This window comes from Tubulanus polymorphus, chromosome 3 (assembly GCF_964204645.1).
Source record: "Tubulanus polymorphus chromosome 3, tnTubPoly1.2, whole genome shotgun sequence".
In the NCBI taxonomy this organism is placed as follows: domain Eukaryota; kingdom Metazoa; phylum Nemertea; class Palaeonemertea; order Tubulaniformes; family Tubulanidae; genus Tubulanus; species Tubulanus polymorphus.
Window position 1 is genome coordinate 18622232 of NC_134027.1, and position 26113 is coordinate 18648344.

At 39.7% G+C, this 26113-nt stretch overlaps 2 protein-coding genes across 6 annotated transcripts in view; both read left to right on the forward strand.

Annotated features, from left to right (window-relative positions):
- The window catches only part of LOC141902896 (uncharacterized), a 49888-nt gene extending 44897 nt beyond the window's left edge, over positions 1 to 4991 (forward strand). The window contains exon 13 of the transcript XR_012618972.1: positions 4982 to 4991. The gene's annotated coding sequence lies outside the window, so the exon portion shown is untranslated. The remainder of the gene's footprint in view (positions 1 to 4981) is intronic.
- LOC141902893 (IST1 homolog) overlaps positions 1 to 26113 on the forward strand; it is a 45340-nt gene that overhangs the window by 6288 nt on the left and 12939 nt on the right. For all 5 annotated transcript variants that reach the window (XR_012618971.1, XM_074790821.1, XM_074790822.1 and 2 more), the window contains exons 2-9: positions 924 to 1011; positions 1105 to 1181; positions 1289 to 1392; positions 2088 to 2175; positions 5481 to 5564; positions 5680 to 5793; positions 24218 to 24499; positions 24593 to 24739. Coding sequence is in view for 4 of the 5 variants with exons in the window: in XM_074790821.1 (XP_074646922.1) it covers positions 924 to 1011; positions 1105 to 1181; positions 1289 to 1392; positions 2088 to 2175; positions 5481 to 5564; positions 5680 to 5793; positions 24218 to 24499; positions 24593 to 24739 (984 nt within the window). In the remaining variant the exon portion in view is untranslated. The remainder of the gene's footprint in view (positions 1 to 923; positions 1012 to 1104; positions 1182 to 1288; positions 1393 to 2087; positions 2176 to 5480; positions 5565 to 5679; positions 5794 to 24217; positions 24500 to 24592; positions 24740 to 26113) is intronic.

Consider the following 26113-nt stretch of genomic DNA (forward strand, 5'->3'; position numbering starts at 1 on the left):
CGTAGGATAAAAACATGAAATATAGCTGCAATACAGCGATAAAGGGTTTTCTGCACAGCCTTGTTCATATGATTCTTGATCTTGTCTGGATAATGTGTCGACCAACGAATGCGTGTATGCTGACGCAGCCCCACTATCTCATGAAAATGAAGGGAATTTAGAATCCTGTTCAACGGTCAACACAGTTTTATAAAAGGAAGGTCTACAGAAGTCAATTGGGTTTACTTGAAACCATGGATGATCGGACCAGATGGTGTTTTGACTCTGGAAAATTGATTGTTAGGCCTTAAATCTTTATAGATTTCGAAAAAGCATTTGATAAGGTACTACATCAGCGATTAATAACAGGGATGAGAATTCCCTGTGGATTTCGGTATTGAAAAATATTAATTTTCCAAATAGTCCAAAAATGATGTAAAAGTATAATCGATGAAATAAACACCATTTGTTCATCGTATTCACTGACTTACAGCGCTACTCACTTTTAACGATTATCATGTCATATACAACGGTAGCAACACTATACAATGGTAAGAGTTTATTAATTCAAATCACTCCCAAAACGATAAAATATTGCATGAAACTGTGAAATGACTGGAAGCTGCGAGCGATTGTCACAGATGACATCAGAAACACGCACCTGCTAAGATAAACAATAACAGTGAGCACGTGCTGAAATTGCCGATTTAATAGTCATATCACTCAGTAATGGCTGAACTGAAATTCAAACCAGTTCCATATTTGATATTTGTGAATACGTCACATTTGAAAATTAATTTTACACAATATTCTATTTTGATGGCATATGCTCTGTAAGAAGGGGTTGACAGACTAAACAGATGAATCACATACTAAGACAGGACACTCTTTTTGCCAAATATTCAAACATTCCTAACCACATTTTCATTCAAAATATTTTTCAGATGTTTGCACCAAGAGTTAAACATACAAAGTTAAAAACTAATCTCAGACTATGTGTACAAAGATTAAAAGTACTGGAAAAGAAAAAAAGTAAGTTTTTATTCCAAAAAGTTATCCTGCCATTAAGTGTCCCACCATTTAACAGTCCACACATATTGATAATTTCCTAACGCTTCATTTCAGCCGAATTAGCTACTAAAGCTCGAAAAGAGATTGCTGATTATATAGCAAATGGAAAAGAGGATAGAGCTAAGATAAGGGTAACATACTATTAGTTTTATCGTCACCTGATTGCTTTTGTAACAAATAAAGGAAGGGAGGGAAAAAGATGGCGTGATGTGATATTTGAGAAGATTACTATTCACAGGTAGAACATATTGTACGTGAAGATTATTTGGTAGAAGCGATGGAAATATTGGAATTATTTTGTGATTTACTGTTAGCTAGATTTGGACTGATTGAAACAATGACGTAAGTTAATACAGAGATGGAAATATTGGAATGATTTTGTGCGTTACTGTTAAATGAGATAAATGACCTTTTGTCACCTTTTGCATTGTGTTTGGGTGACTAAAGCTTTCATTATGGAACAAGCTCTATGTTTATTCTTATTGGAGGTCCATTTCTATCATTCTTGAGATTGATGAAGATCCGTTGAGAAAATGATCGGGGGTTAGGGCCTTTTGGAGAGTTTAGATCGTAGCACACTTATAGAACAGAACGTAAAAGTGTCTTAAAAAACTAGTACTACGATCTCTGAAATCTTTACATTAACATTGCGACTGTCTGCACTGTTATCTTTTTGATCAATCTATTGTGTCCATATTAATCTCTAATTCTTGGATTCTGCCAGTTAAGACTTAAACTATCTTACTGTCTGCCCATCAGAGTGCCATCTACCCATCAAAAATTGTTGCTGGTTTCCACAATCTCGTAACAAGCCTTTTTCTTCCTGGTACCAGCATTATTAGTTTCTCATGAGGTATATTGTCCTTCCACCTTATTTTGTGTTTGCAACATAAGCAGTGGTTTATTTCCATTTCTAGCATGCATATATAGGGTATACAAGGGGATTTTCGTTATTGTGGCAATATCTCATTTTGTCGGTAATTCAACCTTCTTCCCAGAGTAACTACAGATGTTAAGAGATGTATCTATTTTTGTAGAGCTATCGATGATGGATTAAGAGAAGCTATATCTAGCATTATATGGGGTGAAGTCAGATTACATGGGGATATTCCAGAGTTTCATCAAGTAAGAAATGCTTACAAACTGCTCATGTTAAAAGTAATAGATGAAGAATGCGCATTGGGTTTTGGAAAAGTCATTTAAGTGACATTTGCTGTGCACATGACGTTTCAGTGTCAGCTACAAATATACCGTACTCGTAGTTCCAGTTCTGTCACAACTGCCAGCTACGAATGTATTGTAGAGATTCTTCCTATTTACAGTATTTGCACCCTGGAACATGGGAATGTCCCTCATTGGCTGGAAATATGTGCAAACTCGGCTTCATTCTCAATGGTCATTCGTTGGTCAATTTTGTGAAAAGGCTGACAATGTAACAGCTCCAGTGCCAGCGACCGAACCAAGTATATTCATAGTTACAATTGGGGGCAGCACCATTTGATCAAGCTGGCAGCCAATGTGTTAAATGCACACAGAACAAACAGTAAAAAAAAGTGTGTTAGACAATTTTACTATCAAAATAACTTGACATTTTTAGGCCAGCCGTAGGCTGAGCCTATTGCTATACAAATGGAGCGAATTTAAATGACATGGTTTTCAGAGCTAAGGCTCTTTGACTGTGCAACTGAGCATATATTCATGTAAATCATTCATTAGAACATTATCCATTCTCCAACCCCTATGAAGCTGAATTTTGAAAAAGGGCCTCGTTAAAATTTATATGAGCTTTTCCGCGAAAATCTGAACGCAAAAATATCTGTTTTAAAAAGCCAATCAGAAAGCAAAGACTCCTCTGTGATTGGCTTAGCCGCAGAGATCAGCAGGTGTTCACGTGTGAACCCGTGGTATCGTCTACCGATTTACTTCCGGGTTTTATTTTAAGATCTAGAATTGTATTTCAAGATCGGTTTCTCTGAAATCTTTAGTTGACTTGATTTTTGGAGGAATGTTTCTATTGGCACTACAGAAAATATCAGTCATTTATGCAAAGTCTTGGAAAATAGCTTTTTCTCAGATTGGATGGATGACCTTGATAAGCTAATTAGCCATGTGCTCAAACTGCAAATTCAATCAAATTTTATTCTGCAAAAAAATATCAAATCCAATTCAATTGTATTTTGTTGGGCAAATTAAACATCAAATCCAATTCAAATCCAATTTTTTTTTATCGAGCAAATTTTAGAAAATTCAATTCTATTCCGCATTCAAATCGATATACCAAGGGAAAAGATTAATCTGAGGTATTTGTTCCTGCCAGCTCCAGTTGCTGTCTGTGCTACTTATGAAAACCCGATTGTTTTGTAAATTATAGCGGGTATTGACTCGGAGCTGGGCCCAGTGAATTTTGACAAATATAACCCACAGAATGCATCATTTGTCATATTCATGAAAAGCTGATAGGCCATCGTGCCACTTGGGGCTCTTGTTTTCAAATTTCCCTGCGTACGCACAGGGGATGCAAGCGCTTACGCTGTGAATGGGCTAGTACTGGTTCAAATGGCTTTTAGATAGTATTATACAGGGTGTCTCAGAAAATGTGTTGCCCTTTGCCTTAAGGTTTACAATTCATTAACTATGAATTTATTTATTATTTTGGGAGGTAAAGTTGGTAGACCTGGATGTCTAGTTGAGAATGAAATGTTGAAATGTAGAAATAAATCATGCATGGCTGAGCACTAGCATGTTTATGAATCGCCATTAATATGTTGTCGAACCAAATTTGCGGATTGTTCCATTGTGTACGTCTATTGTTAAATGACCACCTGCCTGTTGGAAAAATTGATTTAAAATAAAAAAATTATTGAATTTCACTTCTTGTGACCTTTTCCTGTTGGGAAATGTTAAAAGAGCCCCAGGGGGCACTATGGCCAGCCTGTCAGCTTTTCATAAAATAGCAAATAATGATGCATGCTATGGGTTAAATTTGTCAAAATACACTCCCAGCTCAGAGTCAATATCTAATAATTTACACAATACAATCGTAGAATACAAAAGTAGCACAGACAGCGACTGGATATGGCAGGAACAAATACCTCAGATAAATCTTTTCCCTTGGTCTTATTGATTTTAATGCGGAATAGAATTGAATTTTCTGCAATTTGCTCAATAAAACAAAATTGAATTGGATTTGATGTTTTTATTTGTTCAATAAAGTAAAATTGAACTGGATTTGATATTTTTTTGCAGAATAAAATTTGATTGAATTTGTAGTTTGAGCACATGGCTAATTAGCATATCAAGGTCATCTATCCGATTTGAGAAAAAGCAATTTTTCCCGGACTTTGCACAATGGTCAATGATATTTTCTGTAGTGCTAATAAAAATAATCCTCCCAAAAACCAAATGAACTAAAAGCTTTCACAGAAATCGATCTTGAAATACAATTTTAGATCTTAAAATAAAACCCGGAAGTAAAACAGTAGACCATACCGCCGGTTCACGTGAACACCTGCTGATTTCTGTGGCTAAGCCAATCATAGAGGAGTCTTTGCTTTCTGATTGGCTTTTCAAAACCAATATTTTTGCGATCAGATATTCGCAAAAGCTCATATAGATTTTAACGAGGCCCTCTTTCAAAATTCAGCTATGTAGAGTTTGGATAATGCTTTAATGAATGATCTGTATGAATATATGCCCAGTTGCACATTCAAAGAGCCTTTGCTCTGGAAACCATGTCATTTAAATTCGCTCCATTTGTATAGTAATAGGCTCAGCCTACAGCTGGCCTAAAAACCAAGTAATCTTAAAGACCATCAGCAGGAATCAAGGACTTAGTATCTGGAAAGTAACAGATTTTGCAAAATACTGAACCTGATGTATGTATCAAAATTCAACATTGAGAGCTTAACTGTGCATTGGTAAAATGGTGATAATATTGAACAAGTCCCAGAGAAGCCTAATTAGTCATGAGAACCAACAATTTTATCAAGTAGAAATCTGCTTCAGTTGATTTAATTGTCTGGTCTCAAAGTGGAACATTTATCAATAAATGTTAACTTTGCATTGGTAAAATGGTGATAATATTGAACAAGTCCCAGAGAAGCCTAATTAGTCCTGAGTACCAACAATTTTATCAGTTGATTTAATTGTCTGGTCTCAAAGCGGAACATTTATCAATAAATGTATATAATGCGAAAATCCTTATTTCTTTGGTTTGACTGGTTCAATTGATTTTAGGGACCATTCAAAGACATGGTTTGCTCAGTCATGCATGACTGATTTCTTGCATTTCAACATTTCATCCTGGAGTAAACATCCACGTCTACCAACCTTACCCCCCAAAATTCTATTTCAATTATAGTTAATGAACAATTACATTTAAGCTATGGTAACACAATTTTTTAGACACCCTGTATCTATAATTCCTGTAGGTTGTAAATCAGTTTGCTGCAAAATATTCAAAGGAATTTGTCGAAGAATGCCGTGCTAACAGTGATGGCTATGTAAACGAGAAGGTAAGAACTCTTTGAAATTCAAGATTGATTGCCAACACATGATTGAAATTCAAAATTGATTGTCAGAATGTGATTGGGCGAAATGAATTTAATGATGAAAATTTATACATTTCAGTTACTAGTAAAATTATCAGTAAACAAACCTCCGGCAATATTGATTGAGAGATATATGATTGAAATAGCTAGGGTTTATAAAGTGCCTTATGAACCCGACCCCGAGGTTATGTTGGTACGTACAATATTTAAATCATCTTTTTTAGCCAACTTAGGACTAAAGTCCCAATGGTTTATTGCATCCACTTTTTGTTCATTGGTTGGTAGATGAAATCCAGTTATTTTGCAAAGTTTTGAAGACGCTTCGATGGATTGTCTTGATATTTCAATCAATTTTATTATTCAGATCAATGCAAATCCGTTGAAAAAAATGGGAGGGGGGTGAGGATGATGACTGTGGTTTTCCAGCATTTTAAGGATAGATTGGTACGACCATAAAAGCATTTCCCGATCTATTTTAGAATGCGATCATTTTCAGCCCACTTGGGACTTTAGTCCCAGCGGGCTATTGCGTTCATTTTTCTTCCGTTCGTCCATCCGTAGACGGAATCCAGTTATTTTGGGAAGTTTTGAAGACGCTTCAAGGTAATGTCTTGATATTTGGTTTATACATGTATCTCCCCTAGACACATCTTCAGCCCAAGAACTGGCCCTCTCAGATTCTAGATAACCTACTGGCAGCCATTGTTGTTCGCCAAATTCAGCACGTTTTACACATTTAAGGATCAACTGTCTTGATCCTTATAGAGTGGTCCTGAGAGTAACTTTCTGTTAGCTCTTGGTGGCACAAATTGTAACCACTGGATATACACAGCTGATATTTTGCCTAGTGACCATGGGGATGGAAGGAAGAATGAACATCTAAGCTCCATGTAACTTCTACATATTTAACAGAAACAACATCTTCCTGCCATCTAACTTAGCAGGACAATGTTAAATAATACACAGGGATTCTTCTGAATATTGCTTCAACAACTACGATCTTCCCTAAGAAAATCTGTGAGTGTTTAAAAAGTGAAATCTTTCATCCGTGGGAAATCAACCAAGCAACTTAGCAACCACCAGTCAGCAACCATTTCAGACAAGGGAAACCATGGCAACTAAGGTTAAGGGCTGTGACAAAAAAGGGCAAATACATGAAGAAGCTCTGAAGTTTGCTGAGAGTCTAGCAGAACTGGACAGTGATTGTGATTCAACACTAGAAGAAGATGATGAATGGGGAAACTATGTACCGTGCTCTAAATGTAACCGTCTGTTAATTTTGAAAACGAGATTGTCCAGTGTTCCAAGTGCGGTCAGTCAATTTGTAATAACTGCTCCAATGCAGCTGAAAATGCAGAGAATCTGCCAGTTAAATATCTGTGTAGTCGATGTTTGACTGATTTTCAAACTGAGCAGAAATTTCAAGAGATGGAGACCATTAAGTTGGAGATAAAGAACATGAGAGAAATATTCTTTAACGCTATAGAAATTTTAGAATCCCGGATTACCAAAATACATCAAGAAGTTTCTGCAAAAGAAAGCTATAAAACAAATAAATGCATAGCTGACATCAGAGAAAAAAATTGAGACTCATAGCAGACTATTGGATACGAACTCAAAAAATCTCGATATTCTTTCAAATCAAATTAAGCAGATTGAGAGTGAAAATATGGTCTTCAAGAAATCTACCCATAAAATGGAAGCTGGATTTCACACTTCAACAAAAACATCGACTGAGGAAATCAGTGTTTCAAATAGCTCTTCCAATGATGAGAGACGGTCACACATTATCATATATAACATACCTGAATCAGATAATAAGATTATTTGTGACGACACTTCTCGGGTGGAAAGATTTCTAAATGGTATCATTAAACTTGGTGCAGCCAACTTAAGAGACATCAGAAGAATTGGCAATAAAAATCAAACGAGACCACGTCCCATAAGAGTGATATTTACCAATGTAAATGATCGGGTTCAATGCGTAGAGAATTACATAAAATTAAAAAGGACCGAACCTGCAACACTCAATGGGATCCAGTTAGCTAAGAACAGAACAAAAAAGGAGCAACAACAGCATGTCAAGAAGAAGAGTGGAACCCAACTACAGCATGGATGTGTACCAGAACAGAACAATATATCAAAAACGACACTTAATATATAATATTCATGCTATATCTAAATATTGATATCACATTTTTTATCAATGTGGAAATAACTGAGAAAAACTTATTTAGATAACTTGAGTATTGATAACTAATCTCAAAAGTCTTTCTCTAAAAAACTATTAGAACTTATTAACTATAAATAGATAACTTTATTATTCTTTAAAATCTAAACTCGAAATGATACTGATAGATTATTGATATCAATATTTCTAACTAGTCATGTAATGTTACAATACTTGGCAACCATTCTAACTGATCTAAAGAACATTTAACACCCATCTTTAAGATGGGCTAGGTGCAGATCAAACTATGAGCATTGAGAAATATTTTAAATATCACCTAAATTTATGTAAATTACCAAACGAGCCGGACACCAATAGGCCTCAACAGGCCTCCATAAGTCCGTGATATTGATGATGATGATGATGATGATGATGATATTTTGTCAATAGGTGGAAAATAGATGGTGGAATTGATATGGCCGATTTTGTCCATCAGCTCTAAGCCGTTTGGAAGTACTGGGAGAAAATGTGCAAAATTTCCATAAATTTTTTCCCATTCTGCTAATTGATGCTTGACCTAGTTTTATGACATCACAGGGAAAGCCCTTCAGAACGGCATCACTGGGAAATCCCTCTAGAAGGGCTTTCCTGGTGACAACATATTAGAGAACTGTTCTACCACGTACTTGTGACTCATAGGGAAAACCCATTACCTTGTATATCAACTAAGTTGCACATGCTTACTACACAGTGCACCATGATGATTTCATCTTTATCAGCTGTTTATACGTAATCGAAAATCCAAGAACAAATCGATTTTTGTGCTCAAAACTAAAACGTACTCAGTTGATCCTACTACTGGACGCATGGTCCTTTATTGAAGTTTTCGAGGGAAATTTTTAAGACCCTTTTATCAATTACCTTGATCTTTCAGATATATGTTTGTATCCCCCAAGGGCCTATCAGCATGAGAAAAATTGGGTCGGCCGGACTCAAGATGGCCATCTTGTGACCTGTTTTGTGCCCAAAAATGTCAATTTTGGCCTGAATTCTGAGTCCTGTAACTTTCTAATGGTTTGCCATTTTTCATTGCAATTTGTGATGGGTATTCTTTGAAAAGAAATCTTTAATACCTGAGACAGGTATTTTTGTTCAGCCAATTATGACGCAATTGGCGGCCATCTTGGTGTCATCAGTACTCATTTGTAGCTGGAAAAAAGTATTTCCACATTATATTGATACCTAGGCATATTTTGTCACCACAATCAATTGGAAAGTTGTAGCGCATAACGTGTTCTATGATTTTGGTGAGTTTCAAGGTCATTAGTTTTTGTATATGGCCACCAGGGGGCATTGAACAATGCAATAACTTAGTATGTCTATACTATATTTGTACCTATGCATATTTTGTTACCACAATCAATTTCAAAATCGTAGCTGCTGACATACTTCTATTCAGATGATTTTAATGTTTGCCACCACCGCTAGGTGCGCTATTGTTCAGTCACCAAGGATAATGTAAATGATCTTACTGAACAATTTGTGTCTTCTTTATTAAAAAGTGCTGAAGAGTGTAATCTGATGTATCATAGAAAAAGTAATGGCAGGAAAAAGACAGTTCACAAGTGGTTTCACAAAGACTGCAGAGATGCACAGAAAGAATATAATTATAGGAGAGATAGATATAGGGGCTGCCCTACGCCTTCTAACTTTGACTCATTTAAGAAGGCATCTAAAAAGTATAAAAAAGTTATAAGACAAAGTAAGAAAATACAAAAGGAAGCATTTATTAAGGAACTGAGAGAATGTGAAATTAATGATCCAAAACGATATTGAAGACAGGGCGAAAATCTCTCACCCATTCTATTTTCTTTATTCTTAAACGATATCGAGGATTTTTCTATCACTCGTGGAAAACCAACTCTGTCATTAATTGAAAGTCTGAATTCAAAACGTAATCAGGAGATTGATACTTTATTGAATTTGTTTATCATTCTCTATGCGGATGATACAGTTATTCTCGCTGAAGATGAGAAAGCACTACAGTCACAGTTAGATACTTTATTTGATTATTGCGCTGTTAATGGCCTCACTGTGAATGCCGAAAAAACCAAAATATTAGTCTTTGCTAGAAGTAAAATCAGGATAAAACAGATTTCGAAATTCATGTTTGGCGATCAAGAGCTAGAGGTAGTTGAGGATTATGTATATCTTGGAGTGAAATTTAATTGGAATGGTAGCTTTGCTAAAGCAAGAAAATACCTTTATGATAAAGCAATGAGAGCTGTGTTTTCGATCATTCAGAAAGGTAGGCGTTTGAAACTTCCAGAAGATGTTATGTTCAAGCTATTTGATATGTGTGTCGTTCCTATCGCTATGTATGGATGCGAGGTTTGGGGTTAGAAAATCTTGATTTATTAGAGAATCTCCACTCATTGTACTGCAAAATTTTAATGAAAGTGACAAAATATTCTCGTAATTTGCAAGTGTTATCAGAACTAGGATGTTATCCTTTATGTATAGAAGTCAAACGTAGAATGATTAATTTTTGGATAAAGACAGTATCGGGAAAGGAAACTAAACTCAATCCTTTACAAAATATCTTACAATTTGTATCTAAACGATAGACATAAGAGCCCTTGGTTATTATTTATTAAGAAATCCTTTGATGATTGCGGTTTATCTCATATTTGGACACAACAATTTATGGTGAACAGTAGGACCTTCTCAAGGCGAATAAAACAGATTCTTTGTGACCAACATCTTCAAAATACCGTTTCCACAATAGATGCTAGCCCGACATACATTAATTATAGACAATACAAAAATGATATTAAATTAGAAAGATATATTAGTGAACTTGATGAAGATTTAGTAATAAGTTTATTCGAATTTAGAATTGGGTCTTATCTCTTGCCTGTAAATAAATTATCAAATCTTCCGTTAGATAGAAATGATAGATTATGTTCAGCTTGTACTGTTTTAGGTGATGAATTGCATTTTATTTTTAACTGCAACCTACTGAATGAAATCCGTGAAAATATTTTGAATCTGAACTCTTTTGGCAATCTTGATATTCTAAAAAATCCTACAATCCACCTTGCAAAATTCATTAAAAAAGGCTTAGATGTATATAGATCCCTCCAATAATTAGTATGTTGCAAATAGTGTATGTATATATTGTTGATAACTTTGTTATATTTTATCAAAACAAGTTTATACTTTCTGTTAATTGTAAATATTCTATACTTTGTATAAGTCTCCCTCCATGTACCATAGAAATGGTTGGAGTGTAAATAATATCCTCATCCTAATCCTAGGCCAAGGGCGAAATGAGAAGAAAATTGTCCGAAATCGACAGTTTGAGTAAAATTTTACGAAATTAACGAACTATAAACCATAAAGAGCCACCGGGCACTGAAGATGGAAGTATTTTATAATTTATCAGTCTTCTGTTTTATGCCTTTGATGCTTGAAAAAATATACTTTAAATAAGATAAATCAGCGATTCAATAACAAGACAATAATCGCTGTTACGGGCCATAGATGGCAGCACTATACGGTCATTATTATCAGATATTTTTGGAAACTACCTACCATTATAATCTTGAAGATGTAAAGGAGTTAACCATGTAAGTTAGAATGATAAATAATACCAATAAAACGAGAAAATAACAGAATTATGACTGTTAAACTGTAGATGTTGAGATTCTATCAGGAAGCTGTGGCAAGCGAGTATACGTGTTGTGTAGATTCTCGTGGGATGGATTAGACTTCTCCGATAAAATCGTCAAAAAGAGCTACGAAACCAATTCAAAATATAGTTTCGATCATCTCAAAAAAAATCAAACACTTGGAACCTTCTAGAATTTGGAGTTTGCAAGAATAGGGGATCTCTGTTTAAATGTAGTTCTGGGATGAATACAAATGTCACCCACATTTCAATGCATTTTGCCTTTGAGGTAGGTGACCAAACACTAACGCCGCTAACGGCGGTGGCTTACATTAAAATCATCTGAATAGAAGTATTGTGGAGAGTTTCAAGGTCATTGGATGGGGGCGTTGAATATTGAAATTGTGAGATTGTTGAGCAGTTGAAACCACTTCCAAGTGGGCATGGTGTCCCTGGACCCCTGGTTAGCGGCATGTGTATACTAACAAAGTTTTCTCTTTCTGTTGGTCGACCGCGTATCTGTGGATATATGGGATTTAAACCTACTAGTTAACATCATAGTTCAAAATCCATAGAAACAAAAACAGTACAAATCTCATTTTCCAATGAGTAATATATATTTATTATAGCGAATGTTTTCAGGATTTACATTATCCCCTCTTCAGGCATAGTGCAAGTGATTAAATTTACATATCATACTGGTATTCATATAGAATGAGACAAAGCTAATTACTAACAATTTCAAATTACTGAGTGACAAGATAAATTCAAACTTAATGGTTATCCTAGCCATGTTTTTGAACACTGTGTTAAAAGATTTCTCGACTCTAAATTCGTTACCCAGCCTAAAACCGTCGATGAGAATAAAGTTTCTCTTTTCATTTCCATACCGTATGTTGGTTGATGTCTATTCTTTATGCTCAAAAATTAAAGAAACTGTTCAAATCGAATTTTGAAATAGACCTTCAATGCTCGTTCGTACAGGGCTGCCAACCCTCCCGAATTATTCGGAATCCTCCCGATTTGCGTGAAGAAATTCCGACGATACGATCAGGTATACAAAATTCCGACTTTTTTTTCTTTTTCGGCGATGTCCGATTTTCCACCCGCCAGCGCGTTGTAACACAATATGATGATTTGGTAGAACAGAATTGAATAGGTGGGGAATTTATATGCACGCCCGCGGTGGATGAGTGCGTGGCTATATACTGTGTACGTGGGTCAGGCGATAAAAAGCGCTTACTAGCGCGCGCGTGCGTGCGTGTGTGTGTATGAGAGTAGCTGTGTTATTGATTTTATCTACGCATGGCGTACGATTATTTCGTAGTAGGAGAGCAGCTTTTTAATTTGTTTCAAGAATAAAAATAAAGTTCATTCGTTTTAAAATACGTTGTTTTCAATCATTTTTGTGAAAATATTATTACATGTGGCAAAATGTGATTGTTATTGTCAAATTGCTCCGCATCGTTTCGGAGAAGAATCAGTTTACTGCGGTAATTAGCTCGTTTTCGCAGCGCGATTAGCATTCGAAGATCCGGGTTAGATTTCAACGTGTGGACTCTTTGAAATGTTTCGGTAAGCAATTGCTTTGCTAGTTTGAACCTTAATGTTGTCACTCTTGTGTTAGTTTGATTTAAAAAGATAATTTAAGATGCTTTTGAGCAGTGCATCTCAAAGTAAACTTTTAGTTCGCATATTTGGCAGATGGCAGCACCATCGAGTAGCATGTAGATTTAGAGACTTTTTACTGTTTGTATCTTTCAGTTCTGTACGTGGAGTCTCTCTTGGACAGTATCGTGGAATTGATGCTGGAAATGGATATATTCGCATGACAGCTGTATAGTGTTATGTAATTCGTTTGACAATTTATGCCAGTTTTATGTTCTTATTTTTTAGTCTATTGTATATTTTTGATAAACACTGTTGATTTTTATCTTTCTTAAAATAATAAAGAAAAAATACATTCTGTAGAATTTGCTGATTTTTTATTTTGCTAATAATTCCATATTTTCATATCCAGCTTTCATATATTACACGTGAAAGGTATTCCTAATTGAAAGCAAAATATTCCTACTTGGAAAAGTCACAATTTCTTCGGTTTCGATATATTCCTATTGAAACCTTCAATATTCCTAATTAATCTGCCATTAATCCCTAAATGGAATTTTGAAAGGTTGGCAGCCCTGTTCGTAACCACTAAGATTAAGAATTTTTTTTCACTTAAATGTTCGACTCCTAAATCCTTGAAAGCTATGGTTGTCTACAAGTACACTTGTTTATGTGATATAAACACTGCCTATATAGGTAAAACAAAAAGCAATTAAGTAATTGGCCAACATCTGTCAAATTGCCGTGACTGTCAGGTCTCGTTTAGCGAAAAGAATTTCAAAATTTTAGATAAAGAATCTTCTGATTTAGATTGCAAAATTAGAGAAGCACTTTTAAGCCCACTTGGGACTTAAGACCCAGCGGGCTATTGTGTTCACTTTTCGTCCTTCGTCCGTCCGTCCGTAGACGGAATCCAGGTATTTTGGGAAGTTTTGAAGACGCTTATATGTAATGTCTTGATATTTGGGTTACACATGTATCTACCCTAGGCACATCTTCAGCCCAAAAACTGGCCTGTCAGATTCAAGATGGCTGACTGGCAGCCATTGTTGTTCGCCAAAATCAGCACTTTTTAGCCCACTTGGGACTTTAGTCGCAGCGGGCTATTGCGTTCACTTTTCATCCATCGTCCGTCCGCTGTCCATAGCGTCCGTTCGTCTGTATACAGTTATTCTGGGAAGTTTTGAAGATGCTTCAATGTAATGTCTTGATATTTGGGTTACACATGTATCTACCCTAGACACATCTTCAGCCCAAAAACTGGCCCTGTGAGATTCCGACTGGCAGCCATTGTTGTTCGCCAAAATCAGCACTTTTTACACATTTTTGAACTTTTTAAGGGAAATTTTGAAGACGCTTTGATCAATAACCTTGATGTTTCATATATATTTGATTTCCCCAAGGGCCCAGCGCCTTAAGAAAAATTGGGTCGATCGGATTTAAGATGGCCGTCCTATGACCTTTTTAGTGCCCAAAAATGCCAATTTTGGCCCGAATTCTGAGTTCTGTAGCTTCCTACTGGTTTGCCATTTCTCATTGCAATTTGTGATGGATATTCTTTGAAAAGGGATCTTTTATACCTGAGACAGGTATTTTCGATCAGCCAATTATGACACAGTTGGCTGCCATTTTGGTGTCATCAGTACTGATTCGTAGGTGGGAAAAAGTTTTCCACATTATATTGATACCTAAGCATATTGTGTTACCACAATCCATTGGAAAGTTGTAGCTCATAACGTGTTCTATGATTTTGGTGAGTTTCAAGGTCAATTGGTTTTTGTATATGGCCACCAGGGGGCGTTGAATAATACAATATTTTAGTATTTCTATATTATATTTGTACCAATGCATATTTTGTTACCACAATCAATTGCAAAGTTGTAGCTCATGACATTGTCTATGATTGTGGTGAGTTTTAACTCTTTCCATGCGACATGGACATAAATTATTCTATATGGTCACTAGGCGGCGTTGAATAGTACAATAACTTAGTATTTCCCTATTAGATTGGTACCAAGGCATATTTTGTTACCATGATTAATTGCAAAGTTGTAGGTCATAACATGTTCTATGATTGTGGTGAGTTTCAAGGTCATTGGGTTTTGCATGTGGTCAACAGGGGGCGTTGAATAGTAGAATAACTTAGCATTTCCTTATTAAATTAGTAACGAGGCGTATTTTGTTATCATAATCAATTACAAAATTGTAGCTGCTGACATATTCTATGATTTTGGTGAGTTTCAAGGTCATTGGTTTATATATATATATGGTCACCAGGGGGCGTTGAATATTGAAATTGTTAGATTGTTGAGCATTTGAAACCACTTCCCAAGTGGGCATTGTGTCCCTGGACCCCTAGTTACACATTTTTGAACTTTTTTAGGGAAATTTTGAAAACACTCAATTACCTTGATCTTTCGTATATATTTGATTCCCCCAAGGGCCCATCCGCATAACAAGAATTGGGTCAATCGGACTCAATTTTGGCCCGAATTCTGAGTCCTGTAGCTTCCTACTGGTTTGCCATTTCTCATTGCAATTTGTGATGGGTATTCTTTGGAAAGGGATGTTTTATACATGAGACAGGTATTTTTGATCAGCCAATTATGATTCAATTGGCGGCCATCTTGTGTCATCAGTACTCATTCGTAGGTGGGAAAAAGTTTGTCCACATTATATCGTTTCTAGGTCATTGGTTTTTGAAAACGGTCACCGGGGGCGTTGAATGATACAATAACTTAGTATATCTATATTATATTTGTAGCTATGCATATTTTGTAACCACAATCAATTGCAAAGTTGTAGCTCATAACGTGTTATATGATTGTGCTGAGTTTTAAGGACATTAGTTATTCTATATGGTCACCAGAGGGCGTTGAATAGTAAAATAACTTTGTATTTCCTTATTATATTGGTACCTAGCATATTTTATGATCAATTGCAAATTTGTAGTTCATGACATGCTCTACAATTGTGGTGAGTTTCAAGGTCATTGGGTTATGCATATGGTCCCCAGGGGGTGTTGAATAATAGAATAACTTAGTATTTCCGTCGAGTACTGTACCCTTTCCTATGGTTTTTGCCAATATTTTCTAAATTTGGATTTATCGCCAATGGTTTTTCTGTACGACCCGGCCCTGCGGTATTGCATTTAGCCACCGGCGAAATCCGCCATCTTTTTTCTTGGCGTTCTCGCAGTAGAACGCGTTGGATTGTTTCGCCGTAAAAATCTGGGAATTAGGATATTAGGGAGTTTTCACTCTCATAACGGTGAGTCCGTTCGGTTTGGGGGTTATCCCTGGTTTCTTTTTTTCCGTAAGAATTTTATTTACAAATATAATTTGATTGAATTGAATTGTTTTGATTTGTAACAGGATAATTATGCCACCCCCTCAGGCGCAAATCCGGTCAAATATGTGCAAGGAGCAATCCTTGCAATATTTGCGTCGTGTGGTCCGAGGACCTTTGGCTTCGGGCCGATAAGGCTCTTAAACTAAGAGATCGTTGAACTAAGAGTTAGCAGGGATTCGTCGGTTTCGGCCGATGTGCCAACCGACGTTTCTAATCCTGTTTCTTATCGTAAAGCGGAGCGGTCGCCGGTCGTTCAGGTACGATCGGCTTCCCAACTCCGTTCACCGGGGAGGAACGCTGGTTCACCGGCACCGGTCTCCGGTCATTCACCGGTCTCTGGTCGTTCACCGGTTCGGCCGGTTCGGCCGGTTCAGACTACATGTTCGGAACCGAGCGCGCGCCGCGGTAGTCGCGAACGGCCCGCACCGGTTCGGTCGGTACCGGTCCGTTCCGGGTCGGGCATCGGTCCGGTTCGGCCACCGGTCCGGTCCAGACGTCGTCCGGTTCAAACATCCGGTACGTTCATCGTCTGATTCTGATCGTCGCTCCGGGGATAGAGCTCGCTCTCCCACTTAGACGCCGTGAGCGTAATAAACGAGCAAGATCTCCTTCTCGCAGATCAAGGTTTGATCGCGAGAGGGACTACGATCGTTATTGTCGGAAGTTTCGCCGTTGGTCTTCTCATCGTTCGTCGACGTCGGTTAGCGATGAAAGCGATTCTTCTAGTAGGTCGCGATCCCGTTCGAGGGACCGTCACCGAAGTCGGCATGATCGTCGGGATACTGGAAAATACCTGACTCAGAAGGATTTCCATGTATTTGAGGAGAAAATTTTAAACTTGTTATCTTCGTCGCAACAAGTCGCTGCAACTTCTACAACAGGTAAGCCTATTCCTGATTGTCCGGTTAGAAGTTCGCCAGCCCACTCAGTTTTTCGGAATTCTGACTCTGAATTCCTGGATGCTGCGGTAGGGTCTGATTTCAATGAGGATCCGGTCCCAGAAGCGGCAATTCCTTCTGGGGTCGTTCCTGTCGCAAGCAATTGTGGGTTGCCCCAGACGATGGGGGCTTCCCTGGCTCGCAATGTATCTCCGTCCCGTTCAGTTTTATCCGAACCAGCGGGGGACATGCCATTTAGAGCGATGATAAGTGAGTTCTTTGTCAAGCACGGGGCAACTCGCGCTAAGCCCAAAGCAGCTCCTCTGGTCGGTGAGTCAATGGAAGCTTATCGCCCTCCGGACTCCGATCTTAACGTTTTACGGGAATCGTCAGCGGTTTCGAGAGAGTGGGCTCGATTGGATACGCAATTATGGGGTGAATGTCGGCCTGGAACATTTTCATTTCCCCCTCCAGAACGGGGTATGAAATCTGGGAAATATTTTAGTTCAACCGATCCACCTATAGGCGCATTTCGCTCGGCGTATTACGCAACTCCAGGTGCTGTGGATCACAGTCATAACTGCCTGGATGCTGATTATACTTTGATCAGCCCGGATACTGTTACAGCACAGTCGGGTATTCGTTTGCCTAAGTCCGGTTTGTTGGCCATGACGTCAATCCTGGACAATCTTACCAGGGTTGGTTCGTTTCAAGATATGGCACTTAAGGTGTTGACGGGTGAGCTTCGCGAGACTCACGCCGCCGTTCATGCGGGCTCCGACCCAGAGTCAGTTGCCCTAAAACTGGAGGGAATGGACCGGATTATCCAATCTTTGGCTCGGTCTGTTTCGCATGTAATTCCGTTGTCGATTCGGGGTCAGGCTAATCTGGTGTTAGCCTCCCGTCAGTCAGTGATGGACTCCAGTGCCAAAACTCGTCTACCGGATATGGTGTCCAATGCTTTGCTGAGAGCCCCATTGGGGACGTCTTCACGTCTCTTCTCCGGTTGGTGCGCTCCGGTTTCCGCAGAGCTGAGGAAGATTCAGGAGGTTCAGGCCAAGTCCAACCCCCGAACTCCGTGGAAAAAGCGTTCTGGTCCGACGCCGGCGGCGCAAGGTTCGGCACGGACGCAAACAGGACCATCTCAAACTTCAGCGCTTTCTCAGGCGGCTTCGGATGCCGGTTGGAGAACTAGCGCGCAACTTCAACAATCGTGTCAAGCCTCGTCCGGTCGTAATAGTTCCGGTTCGTATCGAGGCAAGGGGAAGGCTCCAAAAAGGGGCTCTTCCTTTCGGAAAAACTCGAAATGAATTCTTGGGACCAGTGGGAGGTTGTCTGCAGCAGGCAGCAACCCACTGGTCCGACCTCTTTAGAGACGGTTGGCCCTCCCGGGTCGTCTCTCGTGGCTACCGTCTCCGTTTCCTAAGGCGACCGCGCCTGATGAGGTCACCTCCCGACATGCGGCCAAAACCAGGTCAGGAGGCCTTAATCTCTCCGGCTCTCAAGGAACTGGCAGAGAAGGGAGCGATAGAACCAGTTTGCAACGAAACTTCTCCCGGCTGGTTTTCTCGAATATTCATGGTACCAAAGGCCACAGGGGGTCAACGGACAGTGATAGATCTGTCATCCCTCAATCGGCACCTAGACATTCCAGGGTTCCGGATGACCAAGCCCAAGGATGTGATTCAAGGGCTCCGTCCGGGTCAATGGGCGGCTTCATTGGACCTGAAAGATGCTTACTTTCAGGTTCCAATTCACCCAAAATCTCGGCGATTTCTCAGGATAAAGTGGAAAGGTCGCCAGTTCCAATTCAGGTCTCTTCCATTTGGCCTCAGTACGGCCCCGTGGGTTTTCACCAAGTTGGTCAAGTCAGTTCAGAAGGTACTTCAGTCAAGGGGTGTTCGACTGTTCGTTTACCTCGACGACTGGTTAATAGTCGCGAATTCGGCTCAGGAATGTCGGGAGGCAATGACCTCAGTCTTGGACTAAGTCCATCAGCTAGGGTTCCGCATAAACAGGGAAAAATCTCAGTTGACGCCGGCCCAACAGTTCACTTATCTCGGCATGGACTTCGATCGGCAAAGTCTTTCCGTCTATGGTTCGAGTGGCCAAACTTCAAGAAGCTGTAGCGGGAGTGTCCACAACCCCGAGAACAGCTCGTTACTGGTCACGGCTTCTAGGCTCCATCAGCTCCATGGGTCTGGTGGTGCCCTTAGGCCGCCTCAGAAGCAGGCGCTTGCAACAATATTGGAAGGTCTTCTGGTCTCAGTCGAAGGGCAACTGGGAGGCCTTGATTCCCGTACCTCCAACCGATCTAAGTCCGGATCTTCAGTGGTGGGCGGCCACTATGAATCTTCGGCTCGGGTGTCACTAGCCCCGTTAGAGGCTCCAGTTCGTGTCTTCACGGATGCCAGTCACCAAGGATGGGGGGCACATCTGGAGAACCGAGTCAAAGTCGGGAAATGGTCTCGCTACGAGGCCACCAACCACATAAATTTCCTAGAAATGCTGGCCGTGTGGAAGGCCCTGAAGTGTTTTCACAGGAGAGTGGAGGGCCACCACGTTTGGTTAGCCACAGACAATTCAACAGTGAGGGCTTACCTTCAGAACCAAGGGGGCACTCACTCAGAAACCCTCACAGGTCTGTCGGCCAAAATTCTTCTTTGGTGCCAGACAAAGGGCGTGTCCCTGACTGTGGCACATTTAGCAGGGAAAAGGAACGTGATGGCCGATGCTCTGTCTCGTCGAGGTCAGGCTATTGCGACAGAATGGGTTCTCCACCAAGAAGTAGCCGATCGGGTTCGGGGCATTTTTGGCAATCCGCTGCTGGATCTGTTTGCCACCCGGTTCAATCGGAGGTGTCCTCTGTTTGTGTCCCCGTTTCCAGACGCGGAAGCGTGGGGGGTCGATGCCTTCTCTCTGGACTGGTCGGGGATGCATGCGTATGCGTTCCCGCCCACACCAGTCCTGCCGCGCTTACTGGATCAAATAGAGAGATCAGTCAATTGCAACATAGTTCTGGTAGCACCATGTTGGCCGGCTCAGAAATGGTTCCTACCACTTCTCAACCTACTGTGCGACAACCCCAGGATTCTTCCGAATTTCCCATCGCTTCTGTCTCAGGGGATCTTTCGGCATCATCCAAACAGCCAGTCGTTAAATCTGCTCGCCTGGCCATTGACAAGCGATCCTTGTCAGCTTCAGGCATTTCAGAACAGGCTGCCTCCTTTATCGCAGGATCTAAGCGGCCATCAACAAGCACCATTTACGATGCCAAATGGAGTCATTTTGCGGATTGGTGTGCTGCAGGGGAAATTGATCCATGCTCACCCTCTGTAGCTCAATTGGCAGATTTTTTACTGCACCTATTTGTAGTAAAAGGTTTACAGGTCATAACTATTAAAGGTTACCGCTCCGCGATTTCTCATACATTGCGTGCTTCTGGATGGCCAAATGTAGCAGGGGATCATCGGATATCCCAGCTGGTTGCTGGGTTTTCTATTTCCCGGCCTCGGGTAACAAGGACAGTTCCACCATGGGATCTGTCTGTAATTTTGAAGAAGTTAATGGAGGCTCCATTTGAACCTCTTTCGGCAGCGTCATTTGCAAATTTGTCAAAAAAGACTGTATTTTTGCTGTTCTTGGCTTGCTCGGCCCGTCGCTCTGAGATTCATGCGCTTTCAGTCCGACAAGGTCATATTGTCTTTGGGCCAGCGAATGAATTTGTTTCGCTGCGGCCTGCTTTGGAATTTTTGGCAAAGAACCAACGACCAGGCTCGGTTGGGCGTCAATGGCGAATTGAAGCCCTAAAACATCGAGTGGAACCGGGCATCCCGGACAGGACTTTATGTCCTGTGCGGGCGTTGTGTTTCTATTTAGATCGCTCTGCTTCACGGAGGGGTTCACGGGAGCGGTTATTTATTCCGCTGCTGGATCACCTAAAGGGGGATATTTCGCGGGACACAGTAGCCCGATGGGTCTCTTCAATGATCAAGGACATTTTATTGAAGGAGAATCTTTCCTCGGAGGGAGTCGTTTCTCATCAAGTGAGGTCTATGGCTACTTCCTGCGCAGCCTTTTCGGATGCTCCGTTGGAGGAAGTCTGTCGGGCCGCCTTTTGGAATTCACCGTCGACATTCACGTCATTTTATTTACGGGATGTTTCAGGCCAGTTAGGCTCATTAGCTTCACTTGGTCCTGTTGTCATGGCTCAAGGTGTCCGTTCTTTCCGATCGGACCCTTTAGTGTAGAATATTTATGTAGCATTATCAGGATCACAGGGGGTGTATCCTTGTACATAGTTTGGGCTCATATCTGCAAGTATTAATTTCGCAAAATTCTGGGGGGGGCCCCTGAGCTGGACGGACTCACTGTGGCCAACCGGTCTTCCCTGTGCTACAGTGCTCCATTCCGTGCTTGGGTAAGTGCTCTCTTTTTCCCTCTTACCTTGCGTTTGAGCGGTGGTTTTTCTATCTACCTTTCCCACCATCCTTGTGCTAGGCCAGTCTAGCAAAAACCATAGGAAAGGGTACAGTACTCGACGGAAATATTACAATTTTTGGAACTAAAATTTGTATTTCCGAGTAGTACTTACCCTTTCCTATGGTGGGAATCCCGCCCACCTGCCCCGCATAGCTGTTTTTTTTGGTCTGCTATGACGTAAAAAGATGGCGGATTTCGCCGGTGGCTAAATGCAATACCGCAGGGCCGGGTCGTATAGAAAAACTATTGGCGATAAATCCAAATTTAGAAAATATTGGCAAAAACCATAGGAAAGGGTAAGTACTACTCGGAAATACAAATTTTAGTTCCAAAAATTGTAATATTTCCATATTAAATTGGTAACTAGGCATATTTTGTTATCACAATCAATTACAAAATCGTAGCTGCTGACATGTTTTATGATTGTGGTGAGTTTCAAGGCCATTGGTTTTTGTATATGGTCACCAGGGGGCATTGGATATTGAAATTGTTAAATTGTTGAGCATTTGAAACCACTTCCCAAGTGGGCATGGTGTCCCTGGACCCCTAGTTATCAAAACTCAACAGCCCTCCCTTAATCAACAACTATTCAAACACAGGTCAGGATTCATTCTCAATGTGCTTAGATAACTAACTTCTAATCAAATATTTTCACTCAGTAATTTATGTGTAATTTGTAGGTAATTAATTATATTTGCATTATAATTATCTTGTCACTCAGTTATTTGAAATTGTTTGTAATTAGCTTCGTCTTATTCTATATGAATACCAGTATGACATGTAAATTTAATCACTTTATGCTATGCCCGAAATGGAGATAATGTAACTCCCGAACACGTTCACTATAATGAATATATATTACTCATTAGAAAATGAGATTTGTACTGATTTTGCTTCTATGGATTTTGAATTATCTAGACTCTCTAACATCATAGTTGCCCCTGCTTCAATTATGTCCCTGCTTGACTCGTCTTGGAACTAGCAGTGTGTTGACGGTAAAACATGGATGATGTTGTTTGATTTTTTGGCTTTTCTTGAAATTTCAGAACTGGCCATTTAACATGGTAAAATATTGAAATGATTAATGGGTGAAACTAGTGTCTCCAGTGTCTCTACTCAACCTAAATAAACAAACTATACACCAAATTTGGGATATGTACTGGGCTACACTTCAGTATAATTTTCGTTGGTTCAGATTGGTGCATTGGGATCATGTGACCAAAGTCAGCCATCTCGGATTTGTAATCGCCAAGAACTTGACCTTGGATCATATCGTATTGGGTAATGTTGCGTCTGGGTGACCCCTGGGTACTTCAGACTGCACAGATGATGATGAAAATTGTCATTTTGTAATATTGTCAGGGTAAGGTCACGATAATCTGAGGCAATTGCACTGTCCTAGGTAAACTGAGTGGGCAGCACATGAAGATCCGAGGCATCATATCTGTTTGGGTAAACAGTCCGGGGCACATCATGAACTGAGGCAATCCGTCAAAAAACCCTAAAATTAAACAATTGTGTTGTACTAGATGGGATTAGTAACTGATTAGATTTCCGGTCTTGTAAGCTGAAGGTCAAGGTCACAGGGAGCCATTTTGTAAATTTCATTCCAAGGCTCTTACCCATAAACGGTTTAAGATAATTTAGTGAAATTGTATGGATGCGTTATCCTAGTGACTAAGGGTAACTGATTAGATTACGAGTCCTGTAGGTCAAAGGTCGAGGTTACTAGGAGCTGCTTTGTATTTTTCATTGCTGCGCTTTAACTCATAAACGGTATGAGGTAATCAGGTGAAATTCGATCAATTTGATGCATGAGTTATCCTAGGGATTATAGGTAACTGTTTAGATTTCGGGGCGCCTAAAAGGTCAAGGTCATCGGAAGCTATTTTGTATTTTTCATCTGCCTTCATAAACGGGTTGACATACACTCGGGGTGTATTTTACACTCAGGAATTTCACCTGATGTGTGCGCATCAGTTGTCTTCGTCGATTGTCGCGCAATTGTGTTCTCAGTCCTCATCTATAGATGGGAAGAGGGTTTTTGAGGAAAACATCAACGGGTTACGTTGCCTATTTATATGGATACCTATGCTTATTTTTGTAACTGGAATCACTACACATTCTCAACGATTTGTTAAGTTTCGAGGTCATAAGGTTTTGTACATCGTCACCAGGGGGCATTGTATATCAGAAAAAACCACAATCCACAATCGATTCGAAAGTTGTGGCTCATGACATCTCTTATGTTCTATGATAGTGGTGAGTTTCAATATCGTTTGTTTCTGGGCACGTAGCCTATGTTCGCCAGGCGGCATTGAATAATGAAATTTTTAGACTTTTTAGCATTTCAAACCACCTTCCAAGTAGGCATTGTGCCTTGTATGCCTAGTTGACATATCTGCACCAAAATCTCGAAATAACTGAATTTCAACATATTTCTGATCTTTTAAAGGAAGCTGAGCGTAAAGAAAATGCAGTCAATGAAGAAGCCTTGATAGATTTCGGATTTACAGGAGATAAGAAAAACAATTTTGGTGGTAGTGGCGGTGGTGGATGTGGGTTTGCTGATCCTCTTCCTTTACCTGTTCCACCGATGGCACCACCATCTGTTCCTGGATCTGCATCTGCTGCTTATCCGCCTGGGGCAGCTAGTGGTTATCCGCCACCAGGAGCTAGTGGTTATCCACCCCCAGCTGGAGCTAATCACCAATATCCCCCATACCATAACACAAATGTAGGTTCTGAATCTTCTTTCCGAAGAACATTTAGTTTTTGCTATCTTCTTATTCAATGAGTTAGAAAAAAAATTGTCAATTTGCTATTATAGATTCTTACAGAACATAAAGTTCCGCCGCCTTTACCTAACTCACCTCCTAATGCCTCAATGCCTCCTGGTCATACTGGATTTGGAGGAGGTCTACCAGCTACCGGCACTGCATCAATGCCTAATCCTACTGTTGGAGTCAGTAGTAACGTAAGCATTTTAATCTTAAACTCATTTGTTTAAACATGTATTGATGAAATAAGGTGCGTAATTTATGATGGGACATTGCTTATAAATTCAAATTTTCGATTTAGTTGCCTTGGGTTTCGTCATACAGTCAACCTTGGTTAATCCATCCAGTTAGACCGTATTAGTGCTTATTTCGTATAAATAAATTATCCCGTTTTTAGCCCACTTGGGACTAGTTCCGTTTTCAATTTTCATCCAGTTATTTTCGGAAGTTTTGAAGACGCTTCAAGGTAATGGCTTGATATTTGGTTTATAGATGTATCAACCCTAGACATAGTTAGTTACCTAATCGTTGGTGGTAAGCTTTTTATAATCGGATAGGCTTATACCAACGTTAGGGATGACAAGGACCAAAACTCGGTTGAAAAAAGTAACACTTAAAAAATATACTTTCTATTCACTTCAGTCCACAATTAATGGCTTAATTCACAAACTTACACAGGTACCTTTCGAAATAATCCAATTTTATGTATGTTTCGAGTGGTTAATCAACATTATTTTGAGAAATTAATTAATTTCTCCACCAATTTCGCCATTGGCCGCCATTTCTCTGTATTGCACATGTGGCATGATAATACAAGGGGACCTACAAGGATTTATATAAAACTTCCAAGACGAAACGACAATTTTTATTTTTGATGGTTTTCCAACTTATATTTCAAATCTTCGTGTTTTCCATAATAAAAAATGAAATAATAAATTCTGGTAAAAGAAAAATGTGACTAAGTGTTGATTTCTTAATTTTTTTCAATTTCGTCGTTTCGCTTCGTTAGTTTGTGCTGTTGTCCTGGCCTCAGTCCACAGGTGCCAGCACCTCCAGTAATTTTCAAAATGGCAGCTGTTGACCCGACGGAAATTTACTCTCACTTTACGGCTGATTTGCACATGGATTAAGATCGTCAGGTGAGGTGTTATAGGTATCAGACAAACTACGAATCTGTTGTGCGTCGATTACAACAAATATTAGACGGATATCTTAAGAGACAATGAAATGCCAGGCAAATTACTCGTCAGTCAAATTGGCTGACGAAGATTTCATACAAAAATGACCTTCCCATTCCTGACTGTGGTTTGTGAAAATATCCGATCGTGAAACTAAACCACAGACAGGTTACTGACTACCCTAGACACATCTTCATCCCCTAAGGGCCCATCAGCATGAGAAAAATTGGGTCGATCAGACTCGAGAGGGCTGTCCTATGACTTTTTTTGTGCCCAAAAATGTCAAATTTGGCCTGAATTCTTAGTGTTTCTATATCATATTCATACCTATGCATATTTTGCTACCACAATCAATTGGAAAGTTGTGGCTGAGCTCAGACCACTATTCCAAAA